This window comes from Panthera leo, chromosome C2 (genome assembly GCF_018350215.1).
Source record: "Panthera leo isolate Ple1 chromosome C2, P.leo_Ple1_pat1.1, whole genome shotgun sequence".
Lineage (NCBI taxonomy): Eukaryota > Metazoa > Chordata > Mammalia > Carnivora > Felidae > Panthera > Panthera leo.
Window position 1 is genome coordinate 140,003,368 of NC_056687.1, and position 26,391 is coordinate 140,029,758.

Consider the following 26,391-nt stretch of genomic DNA (forward strand, 5'->3'; position numbering starts at 1 on the left):
CTAATTTCACACAGAACTAGGTACAGGCATGTGATTTGATTGATATGAGGATTGGGATTAGGATTTTATGTAAACTGTGGGTCATGTAGAATTGGCCCTTTTTTTTTTTAATTTTTAATGTTTATTTATTTTTGAGAGAGAGAGAGAGAGAGACAGAGAGAGAGAGAGACAGAGTGTGAGTAGGGGTGGGGCAGAGAGAGAGGGAGACACAGAATCCAAAGCAGGCTTCAGGCTCCGAGCTGTCAGCACAGAGCCTAACTCCAGGCTCGAACTCCCGGATCTCAAGATCATGACCTGAGCCAAAGTCAGAAGCTCAACCGACTGAGCCACCCAGGTGCCCTTAGAATTGTTCCTTTAATTCTTAGAAATACCTTTCAAAATTTAAGTATTCTGATTAATCACTACCCTACTAGCTTTGGGATTTTCTCAAAGGGCAGATCAATTTAGCTTGCTAAAGTTAGTAATCCTTTGATTTCATTTTTTTTTTTTTTATTCAAAAAATTTTTTTTCTTCTAAGTTTATTCATTTTTGAGAGAGAGAGAGAGACAGAGCATGAGCAGGGGAGGGGTGGAGAGAGAGAGAAGGAGACAAAGAATTCAAAGCAGGCTCTAGGCTCTGAGCTGCACGGAGCCCGATGTGGGGCTCAAACTCACAAACCGCAAGATCATGACCTGAGCTGAAGTCGGACACTTAACCGACTGAGCCATCTAGGTGCCCCAGTAATCCTTTGATTTTTATGGAAGAAGTTTTCTTTAACCATTATAGTACAAAAAGTTTTGAGTAAAGGACATGGATAGGTGTTTTACTGTTTGAAAATTTAGGAATATTTTAATTTAATACACTGGTTTCTGTGGATTTTCTCAGACTTTATCTTAGGAAATGAGTTAGTGTTATTTAGGAGATGATTTAATGTTATTTATAAAATTCAAGTTTTTTTTAATTTTAATAAAATACAACAGTTTACATGAAAGTACAGTATTTATATTCAGCCAAAATTTCATCAAAAACAGAAGTACCACACCATTTCCAGTTTAAACCATTAGGTCCTTTGATATAGGCTTGGTATTTTCTATCCAGGTAATTAAAGTCTTCTTTTTTCATTTTCAAAATAGCTGACTCTACCCCAATTCTTTTGTTAGAATTTTCTTGTCACTTGCAGTTATTTGATTCCATGGATCTTAAAAGTGACCTTATGTTTTATTAGACTTACGGGCTGCCTTAGGAGGGAAACATCTGTAAGCATTTAGGTTCTAATTTTGTGGTGTTCTCCATGGTTATAGAATCATCCCATTCCTGGATTGCCTATGGATTTTGCAAAAATTTAAAGGCTGATTTTACTAATAGAGTATGCAATGAATTTCATAATCTTTTTATTTTATTTATTTTTTTCCTATTTTTTAAAGTTTACCTTGTTTTATTTTTTTAAATTTACGTCCAAATTAGTTACCATATAGTGCAACAATGATTTCAGTAGATTCCTTAGTGCCCTTTACCTGTTTAGCCCGTCCCCCCTCCCACAACCCCTCCCATAACCCTCAGTTTGTTCTCTATGAGTCTCTTCTGTTTGGTCCCCCTCCCTGTTTTTATATTATTTTTGTTTCCCTTCCCTTATGTTCATCTGTTTTGTCTCTTAAAGTCCTCATATGAGTGAAGTCATATGATTTTTGTCTTTCTCTGACTAACTTCACTTAGCATAATATCCTCCAGTTCCATCCACATAGTTGCAAATGGCAAGATTTCATTCTTTTTGATTGCCGAGTAATACTCCGTTGTATATATATACCACATCTTCTTTATCCATTCATCCATCGATGGACATTTGGGCTCTTTGCATACTTTGGCTATTGTTGATAGTGCTGCTATAAACATGGGGGTGCATGTGTCCCTTCGAAACAGCACACCTGTATCCCTTGGATAAATGCCTAGTAGTGCAATTGCTGGGTCGTAGGGTAGTTCTATTTTTAGTTTTTTGAGGAATCTCCATACTGTTTTCCAGAATGGCTGCACTAGCTTGCATTCCCATCATAATCTTTTTAGTGTTCTTCTCTTTGGCTTCCCAGTTTTTCCTCACCAATCCTTATTTAGAAGGTGCCCTTTGTATCTCTCATCATTGTTTTCTAGTCGAACAAGTGGGGGCCAGTAGTCATACCAGTGTTTATGAAATAAATGGTCAATGACCTTTTTAAAAAAGTGAGGCATCTCACTATTTTCCCTTCTTTGAAATTATAACATTGTAATTGTGTGATTTAGAAAAAAGTGAGTTTGAAATATTAAGTAAATGTCGGGCTTGGGTTCTAGGCCTGTGACTTCTAGCTGTATTCGGATAAATCATTAAACCGCTTAGAGTCTCATTTCCTCATCTAAGAAATGGTAATTATATTATCTGCTATCACTAATGAATAGGATTGACAATCAAGTATGTGTGAATTTGTTTGAAAATCATAAAACCAGCATAAGGTGGCAGCAGTGTTACAAAATAAAGTTTTAAACCTGTGCAACAGGTTTTTTGAAATAGCTTAGGCTGCCTCTTTTATGGTAAGTTAATTGCTACTTAAACCAGGTTGCCATGAGGCTTTCTCACATAAGGCAAGTAGCAAGAAGAGAAAATGTTAATATTCGTAGATAGCACCTGTGTCTGAGAGTTCTTTTCACATTGGGGTTTCCAAAGATTGAGATGCTACTTTTGAAGTTTCTTTACCACCTCTCACAATTGAAGAAGTTTCCTGTTTTGTGCATACTAGGTTTGTCCAATGAGTAAGTCTCCATATGTGGATCCTCATAAATCTGGGCATGAAATCTGGGAGGAATTTTCAATGAGCTTCACCCCAGCAGTGAAAGAAGTTGTGGAGTTCGCAAAGCGTATTCCTGGATTCAGAGATCTCTCTCAGCATGACCAGGTCAACCTTTTAAAGGCTGGGACTTTTGAGGTAGGTTTATTTATCTGGAATATCGATGTAGGGTGTAGGTGGTATTTTATTCTCATGGACATTTTCATTCTTTTCTAAATAAGTATTTATAGTTTAGAGGCTGAAGGTGCCAACAAAAGAATAACAATCTCAGGATCTTGGGAAGAGATGAGATAAATACAGAGTTTCTTAGGACTTGAGATAAAACTGCTCTGTATTCCCGGAATACAGACTTCATCCAGTATTACTTTCAGGCGTGGACTGCAGGCAGGTTCTGCAGAGTGTTACTAGATACCTACTCCGGGCCTAGCCCGGTGTTTCAGCACAGAATACAAGGAGTAAATAGGATGTGGTTTTTCTCTTTTAGGAGATCGTAGAATATTTGGGGGATAGGTGAAACATGTCTTATGTGCTATTTCATACCCTCTCCGCCTCATCGAGAATCTGTGGCTACTTTTTCTACTCCAGTTTCTCTTGCTGTGATGTATTCTGCCCAGGCGCGGGGCAGCCACTGTTGCCAACTGGAGTAGGACAGAGTGCCTTTCTTTGTGCTGAGTTAGATGCCCCTGACCTGTCTTCCTCAGGGCTTTCCCAGTGCTGCTGAGGTGTGAAGAGCCTCAGGACTTCCTCAGAGCTTCCCTAAGCATTACTCCAAAATGTAGAGTGGTGGGTGGGAAGGTGGTGTCTAGTGGGCTGAATCTAATTAGTGGGTAAGAGACCCAGGGGATATATTTTGTCTCTTCCCTGCTGGTCCCATAAGACTGAGCTGTCAGTTGTTAATGATATTGAGTGGTGGCCAGCTCAGTAATACATCCTCTGATATTTTCTCTCTTTCCTTCCTAGTCTTACTTCCTTTTTCCTCAGTTCTCTTTTCACATGGGGTAGTGCACACCCCACATAAACTTTTGCCTTAGGTCCTATTTTCTGGGGCACCTGGACTGGAATGGAGGAGCATACTCATTAATAAAATAGCTATGGTATAGTTTAAAAGGAAAACCATTAGGTTAGGATTTTTGGAAAACATTAGAGTTAAGATTTAAACTCTGAATCTTAGAGGGATGTCAGTGATGAAGTTCAGTTTACTCATTTTTGAGGTTAGGTGACTATGGCTCAGAGAGGTGAAGAGATTTTTCTTGGATTACCAATAAATTCCTAACACAGGACCAGAACACAGATCCCAGACTCCAAGACTAGTGTTCTTTCCACCTTGTGATTTTGTTTTGGGATTGCTGTATTCTAGAGTTAGAGCTGTCTTGGGGCGCTTGGGTGGCTTAGTGGCTTAAACACCTGACTCTTGGTTTTGGCTCAGGTCATGATCTCACGGTTCGTGGGTTTGAGCCCCACCACGTTGGTCTCCGTGCTGATGGTGCAAAGCCTGCTTAGGATTCTCTCTCTCCCCCTTTCCCTCTGCCCCTCCCCTGCTTGTTTGCTCTCTCTTTCAAAGTAAATAAATAAAAACTTAAAAAAATAGAATTAGAGCCATCTTCATAAAAGGTTCATTCTCTTTTGGATTGTCTTGAGTAAAACAGGTCTTTGGGGGATTTGCAAAGGGGAGGTATTTGTTCAGTATCCCTCTGGTTTTGAGAGAAGTATGTGGCATAGATGCCACCATTTACTATAGGGGAGGGAGTGCTGTAGGTAAGTAGTTGTTGACTGATTTGTTTTGGGTTTGAATTACGACTTGGTGTCTGGAACACTTCTGTTATAGTTTTGTGTATTGTCTCTTTGGGTTATGGTTTCTTGAAATAGTCTAATTAGAGTGTATCTGCTACATTTGCCTTGGCTGCATTTGGTGTTTTGATGTCCCCAAGTGTTGCATTAAAATATTGTTCTTTTTACTTATGATTTAGGTACCATGTGATATACTTGGTAGTTTAAAAAGTTTAATGCCTTTGGCCAAGGCCCAGTTTCAGATTTCTTGGCATTATTGCCTACTTTAATTTTGTATTTGCATTTCAGAATTTTTATTAATAGAGTTTCAGATTATCACAGGACTGAAGTGTTTTGCCACTAGTGGCTGGAATTTTTTTGATGTGCTTCTTCGGATATTTATTGCTTTGGTAGAGAATTTGCCTTAAGGAAATGGTTTTGGGTAAAAATAAGCTAAGTTTTTCTTTTACAATCTTCTTTTATATGTAGGCTGTTTTTTTCATTAAAAAAAAATTTTTTTTTTAACGTTTGTTTATTTCTGAGAGAGAGAGACAGAGTGCGAGCTGGGGAGGGGCAGAGAGAGAGGGAGACACAGAATCCAAAGCAGGCTCCGGGCTCTGAGCTGTCAGCACAGGGCCTGATGTGGGCTTCGAACCCACGAACTGTGAGATCATGACCTGAGCCGAAGATGGATGCTTAACCAACTGAGCCACCCAGGCACCCCATATGTAGGATGTTTCTTAACTGACTTGAATACTGAATTACTTCTTAGTACTCCTTCAAATACACTTAAGTCTTTTTCTTTTTCCAGGTTTTAATGGTACGGTTTGCATCATTATTTGATGCAAAGGAGCGTACTGTCACCTTTTTAAGTGGAAAGAAATATAGTGTCGATGATTTACACTCAATGGGAGCAGGGGATCTGCTAAACTCTATGTTTGAATTTAGTGAGAAGCTAAATGCCCTCCAACTTAGTGATGAAGAGATGAGTTTGTTTACAGCTGTTGTCCTGGTATCTGCAGGTAAGCAAGCTGGTTCAAAATTGTGCCACACCTAGAATACAGTGACCTAGTGGGGAGAAGGTGGAACTACATTCCAGCAAGCTCTATAGAAGGCAGGAGGGACTTAAGACGTTTACTGTGTGAATCTATTATTTTTGCATAATTAATTTTTTAATCATGACATTAGAAGTCAAAAGTGCTATATAGTAATAAAATGATGTTTAGATTGAGGCCTCACATTTACCACAAGTCTTAGTCTTTAGCTTTTTGTAACTGTTTTGCAAGTCTAAACTGTTATTTTTGTGGATTTAATTTTTAGATTAGTAGGTTTTTCTGATAGGAATCTATGTTTTAATCAAAATATGTGTTACTTGAAAATGTTAAAAGTAGCAAGATATATTAGTGTGGTTTGTAACAAAAACTCATGAATTATGAGTAGGCTTTTACCCTGCTTTGCCACTGAATTTTCTCTGTGATTGCATAAATAATTCTATTCTTTTGGGTCTTGGTTTCCTCATCCTGTGAAAGCAAGGGATTGTACCATGTGAACCAGCCTGGAGTCTGGCATAGAATAGGTACTTAGTTACTATTTGAATGAGTGATCAAGATTTTTGAGTTCCTAACATTTAATGTTTGTTTATATGAGTCATTGCTGATTTCCAATTTCCCTGCAACCCTGCATTTATATTATAGTTATTTCTGACCGAAGTATTTCAATTTCGATAATAGCTATTAAGATAATAGCAAATGGGAAATTGATACACAATGACTTTCCTGGAGATGTGTAAGTACCAGCCATTTTTTGGTATCCACTGACTATTTTAAAACATTTGTTGAGAATTTTAAAGTATTTTGATAGGAGTTAACTGTAAGTTTCCCATTTGCTTCCTACTGTGTAAAAGCCATTCTGTCAGGCACTATGAGGGTTATGATCCCTGTTTATGAAGCTAACCTGTATATCAGTAACTCCTAAGGAGAGTAAGTTCTTTGTATATCTTAAAGGGCCTATACATCAGAGGTATAAATAAAGATTTATGCCATTTGGAAGCATAACGTGGCTACCTTTTCTGATCAGCTCTACCTGGGTAGCTAAAAATGCATTTATGATATGGGATAGTGTGAAAGTACTATGTTAATAAGGGATACCTATTTTCTTAGTAACCTTGTAATTAATGTCTCTTGCACTTTACCTACCATTTCACAGTCTCTTGAGAAGTAATTATTAATGGTTTGAGTTGACATCAGATTAATAAACCTATTATTGTGAAACTAAAGTAATCCATGCTTGTTTCTTTATCTGATAAATATGCCTTATGTGCTAGGGGAGACAGAACAAGCATTAAGACACAAGCTTGCTTTCTAAGCATTTATGTTCCATTTGGAGAGATAAGACTGACACAAAAAGCTTATGGTACTAAGCCGTGTGGTTCTGACTGAGGTAAGTAGGAGTTATAGGAAGGAAGATGAAATTACCTGAGCAAACTTTGTGGGGAAGATGGAAGTGGAGCTGAAGTTTGAAAGATGGGTTATTAGGTTTTCCCAGCAAAAAAGTGAGGGAGCAGTTTGGGAGAGCACAAGATAGGGCAGGGGCAGGTGGCTGAAGCCTGATACGTTATGTACATCAAGGAGGAAAGGGACCGAAGGCTTGTGAGTTAGAGGAACACCAGGTTATGGAATGACCACCATGAGAAGAAATATGGGACAGTGGAAAGTGAGTGTAGGGGAGTGATCAGGCATGAACAGAGTGATGGTTTAACATTAGGTCTACATTTTTATCTTGGGTAGATTAGATAAGTGAGTCATTAGAGCTGGAGCGTCGGGTTGAGAGGCTGTTGAAATCACTTCAGGTATGAGGCACTGGAGTGAACTCTCCTGAAATAGGTGTGGTAGTGGAGGTGGAGAAGGAGGGACTGTGTCCCAGAGATGGTTCAAAGGAAGAAATGATGTGAGGGGAATGAGGGGAGCTCTATGCCAGGAATTGTGCTACTTCATTTATATTTTCTACCAAGAACATGATTCTTTTTAATTAAGCTTTTTTTTTTTTTTTTTTTAATTTTTAAAATTTATTTATTTGGGAGAGACAGCACACAGGGGAAAGGCAGAGAGAAAGGAGAGAGGGAATCCCAAGCACGCTCGATGCTGTTAGCTCTTTGCAAAAGTAGACAATATTAAGATGAAAATAAAGATAATATCATTACCAAAAAAGATCACTATCAACATTGGGGGGGGGGGTGTCTCTATCTATTCAATTGTCCATCCATTTACCATTTCCTGCTTATTGATTTATGGTACATAAAAAAATGTTTGACATACTAAGTCAAAAAGACTGATTATAGAAGAATATAATGCATTCTTATTTTTGTTATGTCTGTATATATGAAGAAGGTACACAAACAACACATATGCACATGTAATTTCATATATTTTTTAAAAGTATGTTGCTTTCACTTAAACATATGATAGTGTTCACTGAAGACTTATATCTTTACCACCTAAAAAAGGACTATTGTTATTTTTAAAGCAGTATTTAGACCAGAAAATAAAAAGTCTTCCTTCTCCCAGCCTACTCTCCAGAGAACTCTCCAGAGATTTCTAACCGTCTTTCTTTTTAATTTTTCTGATAGTTGCCGACCCAACTCTAAATACTGTGTAGAGTTGGACTTTTTATTGAGTGGATACAACTGATTAAAGTATCTTCTTACTTTTTATAAGTTTTATTCTTATAGTTTGATTTAAAATTTTAATATGCTCACATTCTTTGATCTTTCCGTTTTACATAAATCTCTCAGATAGTTTAGGTAGAATCTTTTCCTTAGACAGGGACACAGTATCCTTTTACTCTATATCCTGGCTTCTTTTGCTATACCATTTCTTTTACATTGTCAAGAATGAAAATATTTACATTCTGTTCTATAGGTGTGATTAGTTTCTGTCCTTTATCGGATAATTCTAAATATTGAAAAGCAAAAATTCTACATTTACAGTATTATGATTATGTAAATAGTGCTCACAGTACTCACACAGTGGGGTTGAAATTGTAGACAAGGCAATGTAAATCTTGCCCTAAACCTGTGCCACCCAAGGGGAGAATGTTCCAAGTATCAGATAACAAATGGATTATATATATATTCATTATTAAATTGCTTAGAATAAGGCAACATTATAGTTTGCATTATATTTAAAATCACTTTTTGTTTTTCTTGGAACCTACACTTGCCATCTGGGTTTTGTTTTGGTTGTCAGAAGAAATGCTAGTTAGTTTCTAGATCTCATTATATAATTTTATCCTCACAACAGACCTCTGATGTGAGCCAGGACACAGAGAGGTTAAATAATTTGCCCAAGGTTGTGCATTTTTAAAAATTGGCTGAGCATGCATTTGAACTCCTATTAAGTCTCTGAAGCTTCAAAGCCTTTCTGTTGTATTACTTGTTAACAGAATAGCTCTAGCTGCTAAGGGAGAGAGAAATCTCAAACATGATACTTGCCTGTGAGGTTGGAAAACTCTTGATACCACGGAGAAAAAGGGAATTATAACTGAAAGGTAAAATTTTCTTGAGATTGTGTGAAATGGCAGCAGTCACTTGCAGTTGAAGATGAGGGATGGGCATATAACTGTGAGACCACAGTTCATCTAGAAATAGATTTCAGTTGTCTGTGGAAGGAATTTAACTTCCATCTTGTAGGAAGTGAATATGAAGAGAAATTAGGTGAGGAGCACAGGCTTCGGAGAGGGATGAAGAACCAGCTAAGAAAGTAGAGCACAGATGTAGCATGAATTAAACTATACAAGTAGTGTAGCATTTAGTAAATCATTTAGAAGAGAAATTTCCATTTCAATCTGTACATTCTATTGTTACAATTTCTAGAGCATTATTGTTTATGATCCAGCTAGATTTGGAGATAGGTTATTTGGCCTTGAAATCATGAAACCATGGTTTTAGAAATTGAGATTTTAGAAAAATTTAATACACTTTACATTTTTAGTTATAGGAATCCCTTCCCTCAAGCTCTGAGTTGTGTAGAAGTGCGTAGGTCATCCCAACACAAAATACTCACTGAAGGACTTCTAATGCAAATATCTTCATTGCCTGTGTGTTTCTTTCTTTGCCTATTTAGATTATTTTGTTTGTGGGGCTGTCATTCTTAACCGGTTGTTGGTATTGTAAATTACTGACGATATGATGTAAACCAGGTATTCTGCTTATAATAAGGGCTCTCTAAAGGAAGGAATTTTGGTTTATGTTCACTGCTAATTACCTAGCACCTGTTACAGTAGCCACACACATTCAGTAAGTGTTTGGTGAGGGAATTAATAAATTGCAAGGATGCTGAAGAAAACAATTACTTGAGGGGCGCCTGGGTGGCTCAGTCGGTTAAGCGTCCGACTTCAGCTCAGGTCACGATCTCACGGTCCGTGAGTTCGAGCCCCGCATCGGGCTCTGGGCTGATGGCTCAGAGCCTGGAGCCTGCTTCCGATTCTGTGTCTCCCTCTCTCTCTGCCCCTCCCCCGTTCATGCTCTGTCTCTCTCTGTCTCAAAAATAAATAAAACGTTAAAAAAAAAAAAGAAAACAATTACTTGAATATTAAAGGCAAGGGAGATTCTTGGAAGCATTACTGAAGGCTTTAAGTAGTTTTGCAAAGATGGCCCGTATGATTTTATGACCAAAGTCAAATGTTCACAGGTCTTTTTCCATAAGAATTGGCACACAGTTGAAGAATAATCCAAATTTTCTTAAATGTAAGATAAACCTATTTTCATCATTTTTTCTGCATTTAGAGTTAATCAAACATTTTTCCCCCTTACTATGAAATTTTAGTCTTTGTTCCAAGTGTTTGCATTGCAGGTGGCTTTTTTAACTCCCAGTTACAATGCAAAGCTTCAATATCCTTATAGAAAAATGAATAAAAGGGTGTGAATGGCCAGAGAATTTTGCTTCCATGGCAATGTCTTATTAATTACAACTTCCTGTACTGGGGGCCATTGAATATTTCTTGTGCATTACTGCCTCCTATTGTAAAGGGAAGAAATAGCCCTTGATGATGAAAAAAAAGCCTATGGGCAAACAACATAGGTTTGGCTAATTTTAAGATACTTTCCTTTATTGTTGGTTTATACTAAATCATTAATTAACACTTTCTATGATGAGCTTAATAAATACAGTATACTAAGCGGTGCCTGGGTGGTTAAGTGTCCGACTTCAGCTCAGGTCATGATCTCACAGTCTGTGAGTTTGAGCCCCGTGTTGGGCTCTGTGCTGACAGCTCAGAGCCTGGAGCCTGGTTCAGATACTGTGTCTCCCTCTCTCTCTGCCCCTCCCCACCTCACGCTCTGTCTGTCTCTGAAAAATGAATAAACCTTAAAAATAAAAAAAAAATACAGTATGCTAAATGAAAGTGAATGCTTAGGTTATAATTAGGTAATAAAGTTGCATAGTATATTAGTTATCTATTACCACTAACAAATTACCTTAAAACTTAGTGGCTTTTTATCTCACAGTTTCTGAGGGTTAGGAATATGGTGCGGCTTTGATGGGTGCCTCTGGCTCAAGGTTTCTTAGGAGATTGTAGTCAGACTTGGAGCAGGGCTGTGGTCAACTATGAAGGCTCAACTAGGTAAGGATCTGCTGCTTCTAGGCTTATTCATGTGGTTGTTGGCAGGATACATTTCCTTGCAAGATGTTGGACTGAGTGCCTCAGTTCTTTGCTGGCTGTTGGCTAGAGACCACCATCAGTTCCTTAGCACCGGGGCCACTTCCATAGGCAGTTCACAACGTGGCATCTGGCTTTTCTCAGAGTAAGTGAGCAAAAGTATGCTAAAGATGGAAGTCAAGTGTTTTTTTTTGTTTTTTTGTTTTTGTAATCGAATATTTTATTCGTTAGTAGTGAATCAGTAAATCTAGCCCACTCAAGGGGAAAGGGATACACAAGGGCACGGATACCAGGATGAGGAAATCATTGGTGGCTGTTTTAGAGGTTGCTTGCCACACGTGGTAACATACAAATGTGGATATATTCCAAATGAAGTAAAATTATATTTGTAAACTACATGATTCATTTTATTTTCTCAATGAGAAGCAGTTGAAATTAGCAGATGGCATCTAATTGTAAAAATCAGAACCTTTAGTTTTGTGAACAAAATACTAAGCACTAAAGAGTTTTGATTTATCAAGTATACTGTGTGATATACATCTTTATAATATAATCAACTGATACAAAAATTTGCCATTGGGATTTATAAAATTTTGTCAAATATTTTTTTTTGCCTTTGTTCCAATGTATAAAACCTTGTTTTAAATTCATTAATGAGATTGATGAGCAAGAATTATATTTCTAGTTAATGTTTTCTCTTAATTGATAATGTTAATAACATGTCCTCTCATTCATGTCTCTCTCTTCCTTACTATTAGATCGATCTGGAATAGAAAATGTCAACTCTGTTGAGGCTTTGCAGGAAACTCTCATCCGTGCACTAAGGACCTTAATAATGAAAAACCATCCAAACGAGGCCTCTATTTTTACAAAACTTCTTCTAAAGTTGCCAGATCTTCGATCTTTAAACAACATGCACTCTGAGGAGCTCTTGGCCTTTAAAGTTCACCCCTAAGGCCTTTGTTAATTTAAACATGAACTGACTCATGCTAACTGTACATTTTGTGCTAATATGCTTATTTATATGTGTATACCATATGTGGAGATAGAAAAGACCTTTAAGACAATACAAGATTGTAGGCTGTCTCTGTAATCATGCGGTAGCTGTTTGGATTGAGGTTTCTCCAGCCATGGTTAGACATTGACCGCATTTCCCCTATAGACCAATCAGCTGTGTCGCACTTAAACTGGAGAAGTTACACTGAATTATAGTCACACTGAATGTTAGACTTTTCATCTGCCAAAACCAAAAATCATTTTGATCTCCCTGTGGTATAAATATAACGCACAATCACAAGTATATGAGGACTTAAAAATTAACCTTTTGTGGTAGAAATTTTGTTTCTATGACGAAAACTTGATTTCACCACAAGCCATTGGATCTGGTAATTGGAGACACTGCAAGTTGGGTGATCTCCATGTGTGTATTTTGCTCTACTACCACTGTTAAAGTGTATGATCCTGGGCAGGTTTGTTGGTTGTGGAAAATGAAAATTGATCGTGCTCTCAGTGTCCCACCTCACAGATACTAAAAAATGTCTATAAAGCATATTTACCTCTTGGGAGATAGGCACTATGTAAATAAGGTAACATTTTTGTTATTATAATTTTCATAATAATACTCTTTTCTTATTTCTAAGCATTTCTGAGAAATCATTTCACAGTCCACGCCAACCTATTATTCAGGGTTCCTGCATATGTGTGGGTATCCTCTTGGCACACACATATTCAAAGTTTATGGGTACATCAGATACATAGTATGTGTACATAATATCTCTGTGAACATAGTTATACATAAACACATTTCTTCACAATATTTTAAACTGTGAAGAACTTTATCATTCAATAAACTTAAAACAAGAGGTGTCAAAGACTCAAGTTAGGTGCGTTTTACCTGTTGATGACATAACCATTGCTTTAAATGTTTAGACAGTAGAATATTGAATTTATGCTCTATTTTTATTTAAGCAGCATTTAATGTAAAAGTACAATAGGCAAGGGGGTCTAAATTTCAAAAAATAATGTGTTTTAGAGTTCATCTTTGGTAAGATCTTTAGTTCAGGGTACTAGTTGTTTAAAAGTTCATTCAGATTCTTACCTTGTACTAAAAAAGGTTACAATGCCCCTTAAACACATGCTGCAGCTTGATGAAAAATATTTTGATCCTTTTTGGAGAACCAATCAATGTTTAAGAAAACTGTTTAATATGTTGGCTGTGCGTGTGTGTGTATGCATGTGTGCGCAAGTGTGTTCTGAGTCCACTATTTTTTTTTTTTTCCTAAGTGACACTACAGGGATTTTGTCAGATTAGATTAGATTTAATCTAGAATTTGAAAAAAAAATCATTTAGTGTGTGACCTACAGGCTTAGAAATGGTACAGAGACATTTCATCCACATTTCTAATATTGGGCTTTATTAAATAGAGAAAATCAGCCTCTGTTGATGGCAGTGGGAGAAATAGCCAAAGTTGAGGATTTTATGTGTCTTTCTGTTTCCCTGGAAAATTACAATTAATTGGAATTTTTTGGAAAAGATTGCCTTCTATAATTTTGGGATTATATAAAACTTCAAGAATGGAAAGAGCCTGCTTTACTATACTCAGCCTGTTACTTTAATGACATGTGAGCAGAATGCCTTATTTTGTAATCTTGTTTAACTTGTTGCTACTGGGACTTGAATTTCTGTGGCACTTGTTAAGTAAGTTAAAAAAAGAAGTTAAATCCTCTCATTATTAAAGAGGAAAGGTGATGGTGATGTCTGTAATACAATATAAACCATAATTGTGATTTACCTTACATTGGTAAGACTTTTATGGGATATACAGTATAGTTTTTGTGAATTATTTACACGATAGCATTATCTTTTTATAATTTTTTTCCTATGATAAATGCATAGTTTTCTTCTATGGGGGATAGAAATGGCTTTTTGAAGTAATCCTGAAAACCTCAAAGATCATGTTTATTCTTAATTTTTGCCTTTTGCATAATCCTCTTTATATAACATGTTATCTTCAAAACAATTACTGTCTTTAGGAATGTGTAACGAGAAGTATGTTAGTATTGCTTATAAAACTTTAGTTAGGTTCAATATATACATGTATACATCTATATATAGGTATGTAGGTTTGCATTTTGTCTTGTAAAATTTTATTTGAACAAATTCTTCCTGTAGGTAATGGGAAACAAAATTAATAGTTCATATGCCACTTGTAGCATCTCTGTATTTGAAAATAGCCCAGTATTAAAACTTCTAAAATTAAACCAGCAGCCTATTATAAGCACATTCTTTGATTGAGTCATTGGTTATAAACTTACTACATGTGGAGAAGACAACCAGTTTGGGAAACTTCTGAGTCGGTGGGACACTGGCGATTAATTGATAATGTACTGTATGAATTAAGTGATGCTTTAACTCTGATTTTACATTTTAAACTTCAAATGTGGGCATTATGTCAGCAAACTTAAGGGCATTATGTCAGCAAGCTAAAACGTTTTTTTTTTTTTTTTTTTCTCTGTGCTTTTAATGTATCTCTTTACATGATCTGAGAGAGGATTCAAGCTTTTCAGAGAGAAATAGCTGAGGGAAAGGGGAAACATCTTCTTGAGTTGAAGCTTTTCCTTCACGGCGATGGTTTAATTACAGATAAAACTAGAAGGCAATTTCAGTGGATTAAGTGTATAGCTTTTGTATCTGCATTTCAAGAAATTACCATTGTAACTTGATAAGAAATGATTTATTTTATGTAAACATCATTGCAAAGCAAGGTGTAGAAGCTCAGCTAGATTTATTACTGTGCACGAGAGTAAATACCTATCTCAATTATTCTTTTTCTTTTTCCAATATAAAGTTTGCTGAATGTACAAGAAGAGTTTATCACTTAGGATATAGAATTTTTTTTAGGGGTTGGGGGGATGGGATCTGTCAGGAAATCACCTATAAACAAAGATTGTCTTGATTTGATTCAAAATGTAAAACTTGAAGCTATTCTTGAACTAACGTGGAAAAATGGCTATTGTTTTAAAAATGATAGAAATATATTGTCAAGATATGAATTACGTTTATTTTCTACAAACTGTTATTGATGAGGACATGGGTAATATCTTCATGTTTCTGAAAAGTAATCTGTACATGGGGGGAGGGGATAATAAATATTATTTCTAACCAACTGTGGTTTTGGTATCTTTCTGTCTTGATGTTTTTGTAAGACTCTAATTTAACTTTACTACTTTCCCCTGAGCACAGCAGGATGTCTTACCTAAATTTCTGATTCAGCATAGGGGAACATATATATGCAGGGCTCTTTTTAAAAGATTTTAGGGGTGCCTAGGTGGCTCAGTCAGTTAAGAGTCTGACTCTTGATGATTTTGGCTCAGGTCAGGATGTCACGGTTCATGGGTTCAAGCCCTGCATTGGGCTCTGTGCTGACAGTAGAGAGCCTGCTTGGGATTCTGTCTCTCCCTCTCTCTCTCTGCTCCTCCCCCCCACAAAAAATAAACATTAAAAAAAAAAATAATAAAAGATTTTAGTTTGTTTAGAGAGTCCAGCAAAGATTGTTGCTGTTTTCTATAATGCCAGATGAATAGTAGTTTGCTGTATCTGGTAAGGTAATCTTTCTTAGACGGAGATGGTAGAGAGGAAAGGGGTGCCTGATCTAGCCAAGACTCAGCCTTGGCCGTGAATGGGATAGAGTGCCTCAGCAAGACCACTACCCCTTTCCTAGGGTGTGTAGCCATGCTGGCAAAGTTGAGGCAGTTACTGAAATCACTCCCTGCAGTTGTTTTCCAGACCAGCAATATCCACTACTTTTCTATGGATGTTAATTGATATTAGGTGGGAGAAATGGGCTCATTGATTAAATAAACTTGGAAACGCTGGGTTAACAAGGTTAATGAGATGTCTTTGTCAGTCCTGTTCTCTAATGAGCAAGTGTGTATCGTGAGTTTTTTGAGGAAGTGTTGGTGTGGGATGCAGTTTTTTCCAAACTTCCTCTGCCAAGTAGGCTCCTCCTGACCTTTTTTTATGTGTTGAGCACTTGTTGGGACTCCTTGGAAGGTGTGATTTCAGGAGAAAAAAACCTTGTTAACCCACTTTGGGTGTTGATAAGGATATTGATCACATTCTGTGGATTATTGTACAGATTTGTAATTTGCCCTCTTTTTTGCACAGTACAAGAAACAGCTCTAAATAAATGTATGGCTGGGGGCGCCTGGGTGGCTCAGTCGGTTAAGCGTCTGACTTCAGCTCAGGTCACGATCTCACGGTCCTTGAGTTCGAGCCCCACGTCGGGCTCTGGACTGATGGCTCAGAGCCTGAAGCCTGCTTCCGGTTCTGTGTCTCCCTCTCTCTCTGCCCCTCCCCCGTTCATGCTCTATCTCTCTCTGTCTCAAAAATAAATTAAAAATAATAATAAATAAATGTGTGGCTGATGGAAAACAATAGACTAAATTCCTTTTGAATGTTGGAAGTGTTGCATGTGAGTAAATGAGTAAAGACAGCCAATTCATGGATCTGGTTTTAGTTTTCACATTCACTTGGGCCCGTTAAAATTTGTCACATTTGCTTTTCTTAATTCTTGGTCTGTCTAAATAAAGGTTTAGCAACAACTATGGCCTCTGTTCCAGTAGCCACATCAGAGTTGCTCTTCACAATGTCAAAGTTGGTGGAGGAATCATAAGGGCAGTCTCAGAGGAACTCACCTCTCCAGAATGTTTTCTACGGGGGCACGTAAGAACGGAAAGATGTTCTCAAAATTAGCATTTCCCCTACATTTTAATATAAATTACTAAAGAGGATGAGATCAGTGGTTTAAATAAGACTCAAATACCTGGGACAAAAATGGTGTTTTTAAATGTTTTTTTCTGTTTTCCTACTGGTGTCCAGAGAATTGAATATGATTTTCTAACAAGTCTCTAAGGTAAGTTCTGTTTCATTTTTCTCTCAATTCTCCTTATCCTTAGTCCTCCTGCCCCAGTACTTTGTCGCTTTGCTTGTAAATTTTCATTTATTTCCCCCGCCCCCAATAGCCATTTCATTTCCTGTTCAGGTTCTGCAGTTAAATGCAACTCAGGTAGTTTCCAGAGTGGAAAGCACCTACCCTTTCATGCTCCCTTGATCGTCTTTTTGTTCTCTACAGTTAGGCTGCTCTCTTTCTAAGCTGTTTTATCCAACAAGACTTTTGAGGAATAAACTGATGGTGTAGTTATTCATTACTTAAACACGTTTACTGAACATGTATGTCTCAGGAATTTTTAAAAAATCCAAATGCAAAATGAGTTTCTTGAAAACCCAGGGCACTAATCCAGACAGTGTTGTGGAAATTGTGCACACATGGAGCAAATGGCCACCAATCATAGCATCTGAAGTAGTAATTGCCAGCAAATGCTGTTCCAGCCATGGTGTGCTGGGGTCAGCTTATAAGGTCCCTTGAGGTCTCACTGTTACACTTCCAGGAATTTACAGAGCTGGTTGTTAGAAACAGCCATTGTATAAGCTTGCAATTGAGTTTTATTGGAGAAGATAATACTCAGAACTCTTCACTTCCTAATTATTTTACGTTTTACTGTTATTTATGCTTTTGAGGCTCAGTACCTTTATTTTTATGGATATGGCCGCAATACTTTATAATGGCATGTGCCTGCATATCTCTACCCAACTGCCTAAGTGATGGCACATTGGTAGCTCAAAATTGGCTGTGGTAGGATTATTTATACGATGGAAAGCTCCAAATGCTATGAATCAGAGCTTGATTTATTTTATTTATTTATTTTTTTGATTGTCTAGATTTAGGAAAGTGATGGAGAAAGTGAATACAAATTACACTTACAAGTGCCCCATGCCCGTAGCCATTAAACATTGCAAATAGAAAATTGACAAAATGGTCCAGTATTTGAAAACTATTACCTGATTCAGCAAAGAAGTTGTTCGCATCATTGGTAAACCAATCAAGTTCTGACATAATTTTTGTTTCATTGTTGTTTCACGAATACACTTAAAATCTCACCATTCATGTCAGAACTGTACTTGTCAGTTGCAACTTCAGCAAAAATAATGGAATGCATTCTGTGAAAGATTAATTGGTTATATGGAACTTAGGGTAAAGAGTTGTACATTTTATAAGTTGTAAAATTAATACTACATATGTACACACGGCATTCATACATACATTCAGCAAAAATAATAAATACATACAGACACACACCTTCATAAGGTATTTTCCCCCAGAGTGGTAGTTAAATGTTTACCACTATTAACGCCCAAGAAGTAAGTGTTCCCTAGATAAAGGAAACCACGGCTCAGAGAGTGGAAGTAATTTGCTCGAGGTCACACCGCTACCGAGTGAAGAGTTGGAATGTAAAACCCAGATGTCTGGGCAGAGGGTTTGTTCCACGCGTAACAGAGGAGCACTAGGCTTGGGGTCTCCTTGGCAGAGCGGTTTTAGTAAGTCTACTCTGATCTGTATATACATGCAGCGCTTCCGTTCACGGGTTTGGGGGTGGGTGGAGGGGAAGCTCTTGAATCAAGGATTCGATGCAGAATAGGAGTTTACTGTTATCCTCCGGCCCCTACATGAATTTTTCTCTTACGTGTAAGAAGCATAAACTGCTTCAAGTGGTTGCAAGACTAAACGAGCTGTCAACAGTGAGCTGCAAAACAGTGAAGTCCTCTGCAGACGCGAGGTCATTGTTTTTCCTTAGGAAATGCAGGAAGTCGTCTCCTGGGGGGTAGCGAGTGCGGAAAGCAGGGCCCTGGACGAGGTTCTCCCTGGGTCAGGGTCTGGGGTGCCGTCCCTCACGGGCCACTCAGGGCTGTGAGGTGGCAGTTTCCAATGTAGGCCTGTCTCCGCGGAGGACTGCTCTGACAGTTAAGACCGTGGTGACCTCGACCTTCAGACACCGATTTCCAGTAACTTCCTCAGGAGAGGCTAAACAAGCGACAAACGATGACCACGTCGGCATCCCATTTCCAAGCCCCCAGACGAGAATGCGGTCGTTCTCCCTTACCCGCAGTTTAGCTTCCCGTGATTTCAATTACCCGCCCTCAGCCGCCGCCGGAAGCCAGGGACCCTCCTGAAGGAGGTAGGAGCCCAAAGCTACGTCACAAGGCCCGCCCACCACGTTCGCGCCACGTCACCACGTGGGCTTTTTGTGTGTCGGTCCTCGCGGGGAGAAGGGTGAGTACGGTGCAGGGAGGTGTTTTCAGAGAGCACGTTCACATACCTTTTATTATAGTATATTGTTGTACTGTTCTTTGTTATTAATCTCTCACTCCGCCTAATTTATAAATTAAGCTCCGTCATCGGTTTGTATGTCCAGGAAAAGTCACGGCATATATCTAGGGTTCCGTTCTTCCACACCTTCAAGCATCCACTGGGGATCTTGGAATGTTTCTCCCTACAGCTAAGGGACACTGCTATGTATAAGGAAGGTCTTTAGTATTCTGGTGGATGCTATCATCGTTTAAGGTGTACATCTATCACAAAGGACAGGAATAATCGGGTCAATGTCCCTTCATAGTAAAAATAACAAGGAATTCCATGTCTTTGAGTTTTGAATATTCTCACCCTTTATTCTGGATTGAGGATACCTTTGTGGTTGCGGTTCTGCTCTTCAGTGATCTTGAGAAGATCCGTTCACCTTCTGAGTTCAGCTCCCCTCTGTAAAGTGAGGGAATTTAGCTATTGTGCCCTCCCAGGGCTAACATACAATGTGACACAATGATCTATAAACAAGAGAGTTAAAAAAGAAAAGAAAGCCAGAGGGTGAAAAATTAATTGCGTGTGGGGGGAGGGGAGAGGGGAGACACAGAAACATGGTTCCTGTAGCTAAAGATTGACAGATCACACTTGTCTTAACCTGATGTGACATTGCACCCTGCTGGCCATCTGTCCATGGTCCTTGTGTGACTCCTTGCTCCCTCATGCCTTCCTCAGTGCTCAGTGGTCACAATACCCTTAGCTCAGAGTCATCTCTCAATGTCAGGAACAGGAAGTGTGCTGGGGGAAGGGGGGGGGTGAGTGTCGAGGAATTTCATATCCCCTAGGGTTCCCAATGCCCAGTGGAAGGGGCAACTGAAACTGGAGAAAAGCACAAAGCACAAGGAACGTCAGAAACCCCCTGGCCCAGTGGCTGCGCTCTAGTAGGTCCCGAGTTTTTAGGTGAAAGTTTCTATTCAAGCTGAGACCTTTCCTGCATCGCAGCACTTCCCAGTTTTTGATCATAACAAAAAGGTAAGTCTTTGTAGTTCAAGTCTGAAAGAGTATAAAGTTTTTTTTTGTAGTTGATAATTCTGTCTCTTCCCCTAGATCCTCTCAATTTTATTCCAGCCCTCAAGGTAGTCAGGAAAATGTTCACCATAGAAAACCAGAACTTCTACTTATTGTCACTTTCCAACACTCTTAGCTGGAAAAATCAAAAGAATTTTATAGTGAACACCCAAACACCTGCCACCTATATTTCACCTTTCACATTTTATTGTACTTGTGAATTACAGAGCTATCTATCTTTCCATCCATCAATCCATCTTGGGATTTCTTAAAATGCATTTCAAAGTAAATTAAAGTCCTCAATAAACTTCCCCCTAAATTTTTCATCTTGTATATTATTTAGTAGAATTAAATATTGACTTATAGTTTTTTTTTTGATATACAATTTATAGACAATGAAATGCACAAGTCTTTAGGGTATATCTGCCACTTTATTTGCACAAATGCATTCTCACTGTGTAACCCAAAACCTCTCTGGAGATATAGAAAATTAGCATCATCTCAGAAGGTTCTCCCATGCCCCTTTCTAGGCAGTTCCCACCCCTCAGAGACAATAGCTATTGTTTTGATTTTTTTCCACTGTAGGTTAGATTAACCTATTCTATAACTTTTTTTAAATGTTTATTTTTATTTTTGAGAGAGAGAGAGTGAGAGAGAGTGAGCGAGCATGAGTGGGGGAGGGGCAGAGAGAGAGGGAGACACAGAATCAGAAGCTGTCAGCACAGAGCCCGATGTGGGGCTCGAACTCAGGGACTGCGAGATCGTGACCTGAGCTCAAGTCGGATGCTCAACCCACTGAGCCACCCAGGCACCCCTAACGTATTCTATAACTTTATATAAATGGTGTCATTGCCATATGTACTCTTATATAATAAGGCTTCATCACTCAGCATAGTGTGTTTGAGATTTATCTCTCATGATTTTATTCTTTTTATTGCTGAATAGTATTCCTTTGTATGGATGTACCACAGTTTATCCTATCAGTGGGTTTCTGGGTTCTTTCCAGTTCTGGGTTATTATGAGTAAAGCTGTTAGGAATACTCCTTTGTATTTGCTCTTGCACTATAGCATGACTTGACCCTGGGGTAGAATTTGTGTTGGGTTCCAAGAGCTGAAGAAGCAGAGTATAATGTGAAGCATGAGAAACAGAGAATTAAATCTTAATCCTTTCTGCTTGAGGTGTTACAGAAAAAGCAGCTCATCAGTTAGAAGAAGCTTAAGAGCTAGTTAAAAGGGAGTTTAACAGTAAGAATACTTATTACTTATTTCCTGCATACAACCTCTGGGAGCAGGGCAATTCCAGGCTCGTTCAGTAGCTCCAAATGCTATTAAGAACCCAGGAGCTCGCCTCATACCCATTAGACTGGCCATTATTGAATGAACCACAAAAGAAAGTAACAAGTGTTGGTGAAGATGTGGAAAAATTGAGATAATTGTGCACTCGTGGTGGGAATGTGAAATGGCACAGTTTTGTGGAAAACAGTATGGTGCTTCCTTAAAAAAATTAAAATTCAAATTACCATATAATCCAGCAATTCCACTTCTGGGTATATACCCAAAAGAATTGAAAGCAGGATCTTGAAGAGAAATCTGTACATCCATGTTATAGCAGTATTTTCATAATAGCCAAATGTTGGAAGCAACATTTGGAGTCCACTGATGGATGCAAAGCGTGTGGTTGATACATACAATGGGATATTATTCAAACTTAAAAAGGAAGGAACTTCTGACACCTGCTACAACATGGATGAACCTTGTGCTAAGTGAAATAAGCCAGTCACAAAAAGGCAAATACTGTATGATTCCACTTATATGAAGTACCTAGAGTAGTCACATTCATTGAAAATAGAGTGGTACTTTCTTGGGGATGGCAGGGGAGTGGTGGGGGGGTGTGTTTCAGAGTTTTAGTTTTGCAAGATGAAAAAGTTCTGGAGATTCGTTGCACAATAATGTGATTGTACTTAAACACTACTGAACTTGGTACACTTAAAAATAGTTCAGGTGGTAAATTCTATGTTATATGTATTTTACCACAATTTAATAAAAAAAAAAAACCCAACCCAGTCGCTTCTGATCCTTCTTTGTCATCTTGTGCATAATGTTTTCTCTTATGGTTGCAAGGTGGTGCCACTGTTACGCATCATAGAAGGACTGTGTCCAGAGAAGAAGACAGACCTTCCTTTTGTTTATTAGGGAGAAACCTTTCTCTGGTGGCCCTAACAAACTTCACCTCTGAGCTCCCATTGGCCAGATTATGTCTCATGCTACAAGGGAGCTTGGAAAGCGAGTATATACCATTTTCCAGCCTTTGTAGAGAGCAGCAGGCTCTTCCAGAAAGAACAAGTGGTTGGGGAATGGCTTTTGGGTAGGCAACCAACAATATTATCTTCTGAATGGAATATGTTAGGGAGAATGGGTCCTTCTTTGTGAGCTCAGCATTGATGGCCACTCTCAGTGGTGATCAGAGCAAATCTTGGTTGATACAGGGATTGGCCTACCTTTAATATATGCAGGGCCAGGGCAAGAATACAAATGAAGACCACCAGCTTTCCCTTGTTCTTTTCCCACTCCTGGTTTTGTCCCATAGTATGAAGGACTTCCCTCCCCCCCCCCACCCCCCAGGAATTTTGTGAGCCAGTTGACTTCATATTGGTATCTTGAAGTTGGCCACAGTGGGAATATTAATACTATGGAACTCAGTAAATACCACAGACTAGGGTTCTTTCCACCCCAGGTATCAGTGCCCTGCTGAACCTTTCACACAAGCTCGTGGACACTCCAGCTCTTTGGTCCAAGCTCTGTTCACCCCTTCTCTTTTACCATCCCTTGGGCCACATTCTGTGCATGCTGGCAATGTGGTCTGGCTGTGGGAGAACCGAGGAAAGAGCCTTGTGCAGGCATGGAAGCAGGCCCAGGGTCATTGGGCAGGGAGTTCAGGTACTGGGGCAATGTCTGGAACAGGGTATAGATTCTGGGCATATTTGGCCTGAGGAGAGGGGCGCAGCTTTAGGTTTGGAACTTCTAAAGTGTGACTTTAGGGCAGGGGGCCAATAGTGTAGGGTGGGGAAGAGAGGGAAATACTTTTGTCCACTCTCCCCAATCTTCTGCCTTTGCCTGGATGGGAGAGAATCCCCCTATCCTTTATATACCTGTCTAACTTCTCATTGAAGGGAGAATTGGATATCTAATTTTTCAGAGCCCAGTACTCATTCATGGGCTATGTTTTAGTAGTGGACGGGGCTTCTGTGTCTTGAAGTTCAGGATTTTCATAAGACGCAACTTTTGTCATTTTGTAACCGCTGGGCGCCTCACCTGTGATGCACCTGGGTGTGAAGCTCAGGTTGGAATCCTTTCCATTTTAGATTCAGGAAGGAAGGAGAAAGGCCTCTTCACTTGAGTCTGTTAGGGTCAGATATGCAGCCTCTATCTTCAATTTGTACCCCCTAGAACAGTATTTCTCAAGAGGTAGTGCTCAGACCAGCAGCAACAACATCACCTGAGAACTTACTAGAAACGCAGATTCTAGGGTCCCTCCCCACACCTCCTGGATCAGAAATTCTGGAGGTGGGGCCCAGTAGTGTTTTAATAAGTCCTCCAGGTGGCTCTGATGCAGCTGAAAGATCGAGAACCACTACTCTAGAAGAATAGAGCTTCGGGTAATCATTTGCCAGGGCGGCCGGAACAAAGTACCACCGACTAGGTGGCAGGCAACAGAAATTTACTTCTCACAGTTCTGGAGGCTGGAAATCTGAGATCAAGGCGCTGGCAGGGTTGCGTCCTTCTGAGGGCCACGACAGAAAGCTCTGTTCCGGGCTTCTGTCCTTGACTTGTAGATGGCTGTGTTCTCCCTGTGTCTTCTCATCATGTTCCCTCTGTACGTGTCTGTGTCCAAATTTCCTCTTCTTATAAGGACACCGGTCTGATTGGATTAGGGCTGACCGTAATGACCTTGGTTTAATTTAGTGACCTCTTTAAAGACCATATCTCCAAATATGGTTACATTCTGAGGTACTGCGTGTTAGGACTAAAACATATGGATTCTTTGGAGGATACAATTCAGTCTGTAACACTTGGGAAAACTGGCCATATAATTTACGTGTCTTTCTCCCCATTCCCCAGTTGTGAGCTTATAGAGGTCAGAGACTGGGTCTTCCTTGTTTTTGTAGCTTTAGTGTCTTACAAGATGCCCAACAATCTTTCAATAAATTTAAATTAATTGGCTGTGGATGGAAGAGCTTTTTGATGTTTTATTGGGGTTATAATCTTAAAACACTTTTTTGTGTGTGTATCTGCAAAGCACACATCTCCATGCTTATGGTCTCAGGCCTTTTTTCAAGGAAGTCTGATGTAAGACTGGCTGAGGTTTTACTACCTCATGTTGCTATAGATTTTTGAGTTGCTTAATCCTGCTTTCTCCTTTTGTATGTGTGTATATGCATAGTGCAAGCATTCCTCTGGGCCCATAGATGAGGCTGACATCTAAACTCTCTCAGAAACTTGTTTGTTTGTTTTCTTCTCTTCTGCCTGAGAGCTTTTGAAAAGAAAAGAAAATATTAGCCCCGCTTCAATCAAATATAGCAGAGGATTCTAGGTGTTTGTAGTTTTAAGAACTCAAAACCAGACTGTGATAAACAGATAATTATCATTGAGAGGTGTCCCACTTTATTTGCTAGGGATTTTCTATTGTTGCTTTTCAATTTAGTAGACAGTAGAATTACGAGTTGCTATGGCAACCTACCCATTGCCCAAGTTGCCTGGGCCTTAAAGACACAGAAACCATGTTTGGTTTTATTCCATAGAGCTGACATTGTTGTAAAACAGAGCACAGCAGAGTGAATACGGAATTAGAGCAGACATCCTGCCCCCACTTCTTTTCCCTTCCCTCCCCCCTTGTGGTTTCTGTGTTTACCAGGCCCCTGAATAGCCCAGTGTTAGAAATTGTATAATTTGGTCTCTGGAGTTTTTTCAAGAAAACAACCGCATTGCTGTGTCCCATGCAGTTTTGCTACCTTTGTTGGTGACAAACTATGGGAGTTAAGAAGGTTTGGGGATGGTTGGCATATATGTAGTTAAACTCCCACTTTAATACAGTGTTTGATAAATGATAGACTTCCGTCATTTCTGGGACTACCCTTCTTTCATTCAGGTGGGACATCCAAAGACCACTCCAAAGAAACCGAAGACTGGTTCTCGAGGCATTTCCAACTTGAAGAAAAAGCCTGACAGATCTGGGGACCCATTCTTGGTTACGCCCAGAAGTAGAATTAACTGGCTAAGCTTGAGAAAACACTGGAACTCTGGCAACTGTTCTAAATGAGTTTTCTCATTCCTCTGAGCTTTGCCCGTAGCCACTGTATGCATATGTTGCAAAACTAATTATAAAAGATCTTGAGAGCCAAGGGAAGACTGATTCATCTGATAAGCTAATATGAGAGCATACCTTGGGCCTGGGTTGTAGTATACTTCCAGGAGGCATGATTGAGAAGTTAAAAAATAAAGGAAAACTCCTCAATAAAATAAAACTTCCCCTTGCCTACAGGAATTGCAATTACCCGAAGTTTGCTAGCTATGAAAGTTTAGATTTTACTGGGATGTGTTTATTTTCAGTCTTGTTTAATTTCTTTTCAGGCCGTAAGCCATCATTCAGTACTGATTTTTATGGCTACTTTTAAGGGACCAAGGAGGGACCTCCTTTTTTGCTATAGGAAGTACTTTATTTGGAAAGTAGGATTCACATACGAAAGTTACCTACCCAGTTACTGGGGCAGTTTTGGCTTTACCCTACGACTTCTTTGAGCACTCAGGGCATTCATAGATCTTGCCAGTTACCCACGCTTATGAAATGATTGATCACAATAGCAGGAATTTAGACTGGGGAGGTCATCTGCTGCAACAGTTTTCAACTTTTCTCTCATCAG

At 39.0% G+C, this 26,391-nt stretch overlaps 1 protein-coding gene and 2 long non-coding RNA genes across 6 annotated transcripts in view; 2 read left to right on the forward strand and 1 right to left on the reverse strand.

Moving 5' to 3' along the window:
• The window catches only part of NR1D2 (nuclear receptor subfamily 1 group D member 2), a 29,663-nt gene extending 14,282 nt beyond the window's left edge, over positions 1–15,381 (forward strand). For 3 of the 4 annotated variants that reach the window (XM_042903305.1, XM_042903304.1, XM_042903307.1), the window contains exons 6-8: positions 2,742–2,927; positions 5,368–5,578; positions 11,969–15,381. In XM_042903305.1, coding sequence (XP_042759239.1) covers positions 2,742–2,927; positions 5,368–5,578; positions 11,969–12,165 — 594 coding nt within the window. In that variant the 3' untranslated portion in view covers positions 12,166–15,381. The remainder of the gene's footprint in view (positions 1–2,741; positions 2,928–5,367; positions 5,579–11,968) is intronic. The other variant, XM_042903306.1, reaches the window with a different exon arrangement.
• LOC122198607 lies at positions 11,074–19,339 on the reverse strand. Its single transcript, XR_006193053.1, has 3 exons — positions 18,795–19,339; positions 18,112–18,270; positions 11,074–11,374 (listed from the first exon to the last, which is right to left on the reverse strand). It is a non-coding gene; the product is annotated as an uncharacterized LOC122198607 (long non-coding RNA).
• A 652-nt stretch (positions 19,340–19,991) lies between these two features.
• Positions 19,992–25,870, forward strand: LOC122198608. Its single transcript, XR_006193054.1, has 2 exons — positions 19,992–20,437; positions 25,620–25,870. It is a non-coding gene; the product is annotated as an uncharacterized LOC122198608 (long non-coding RNA).
• Positions 25,871–26,391: the final 521 nt, after the last annotated feature.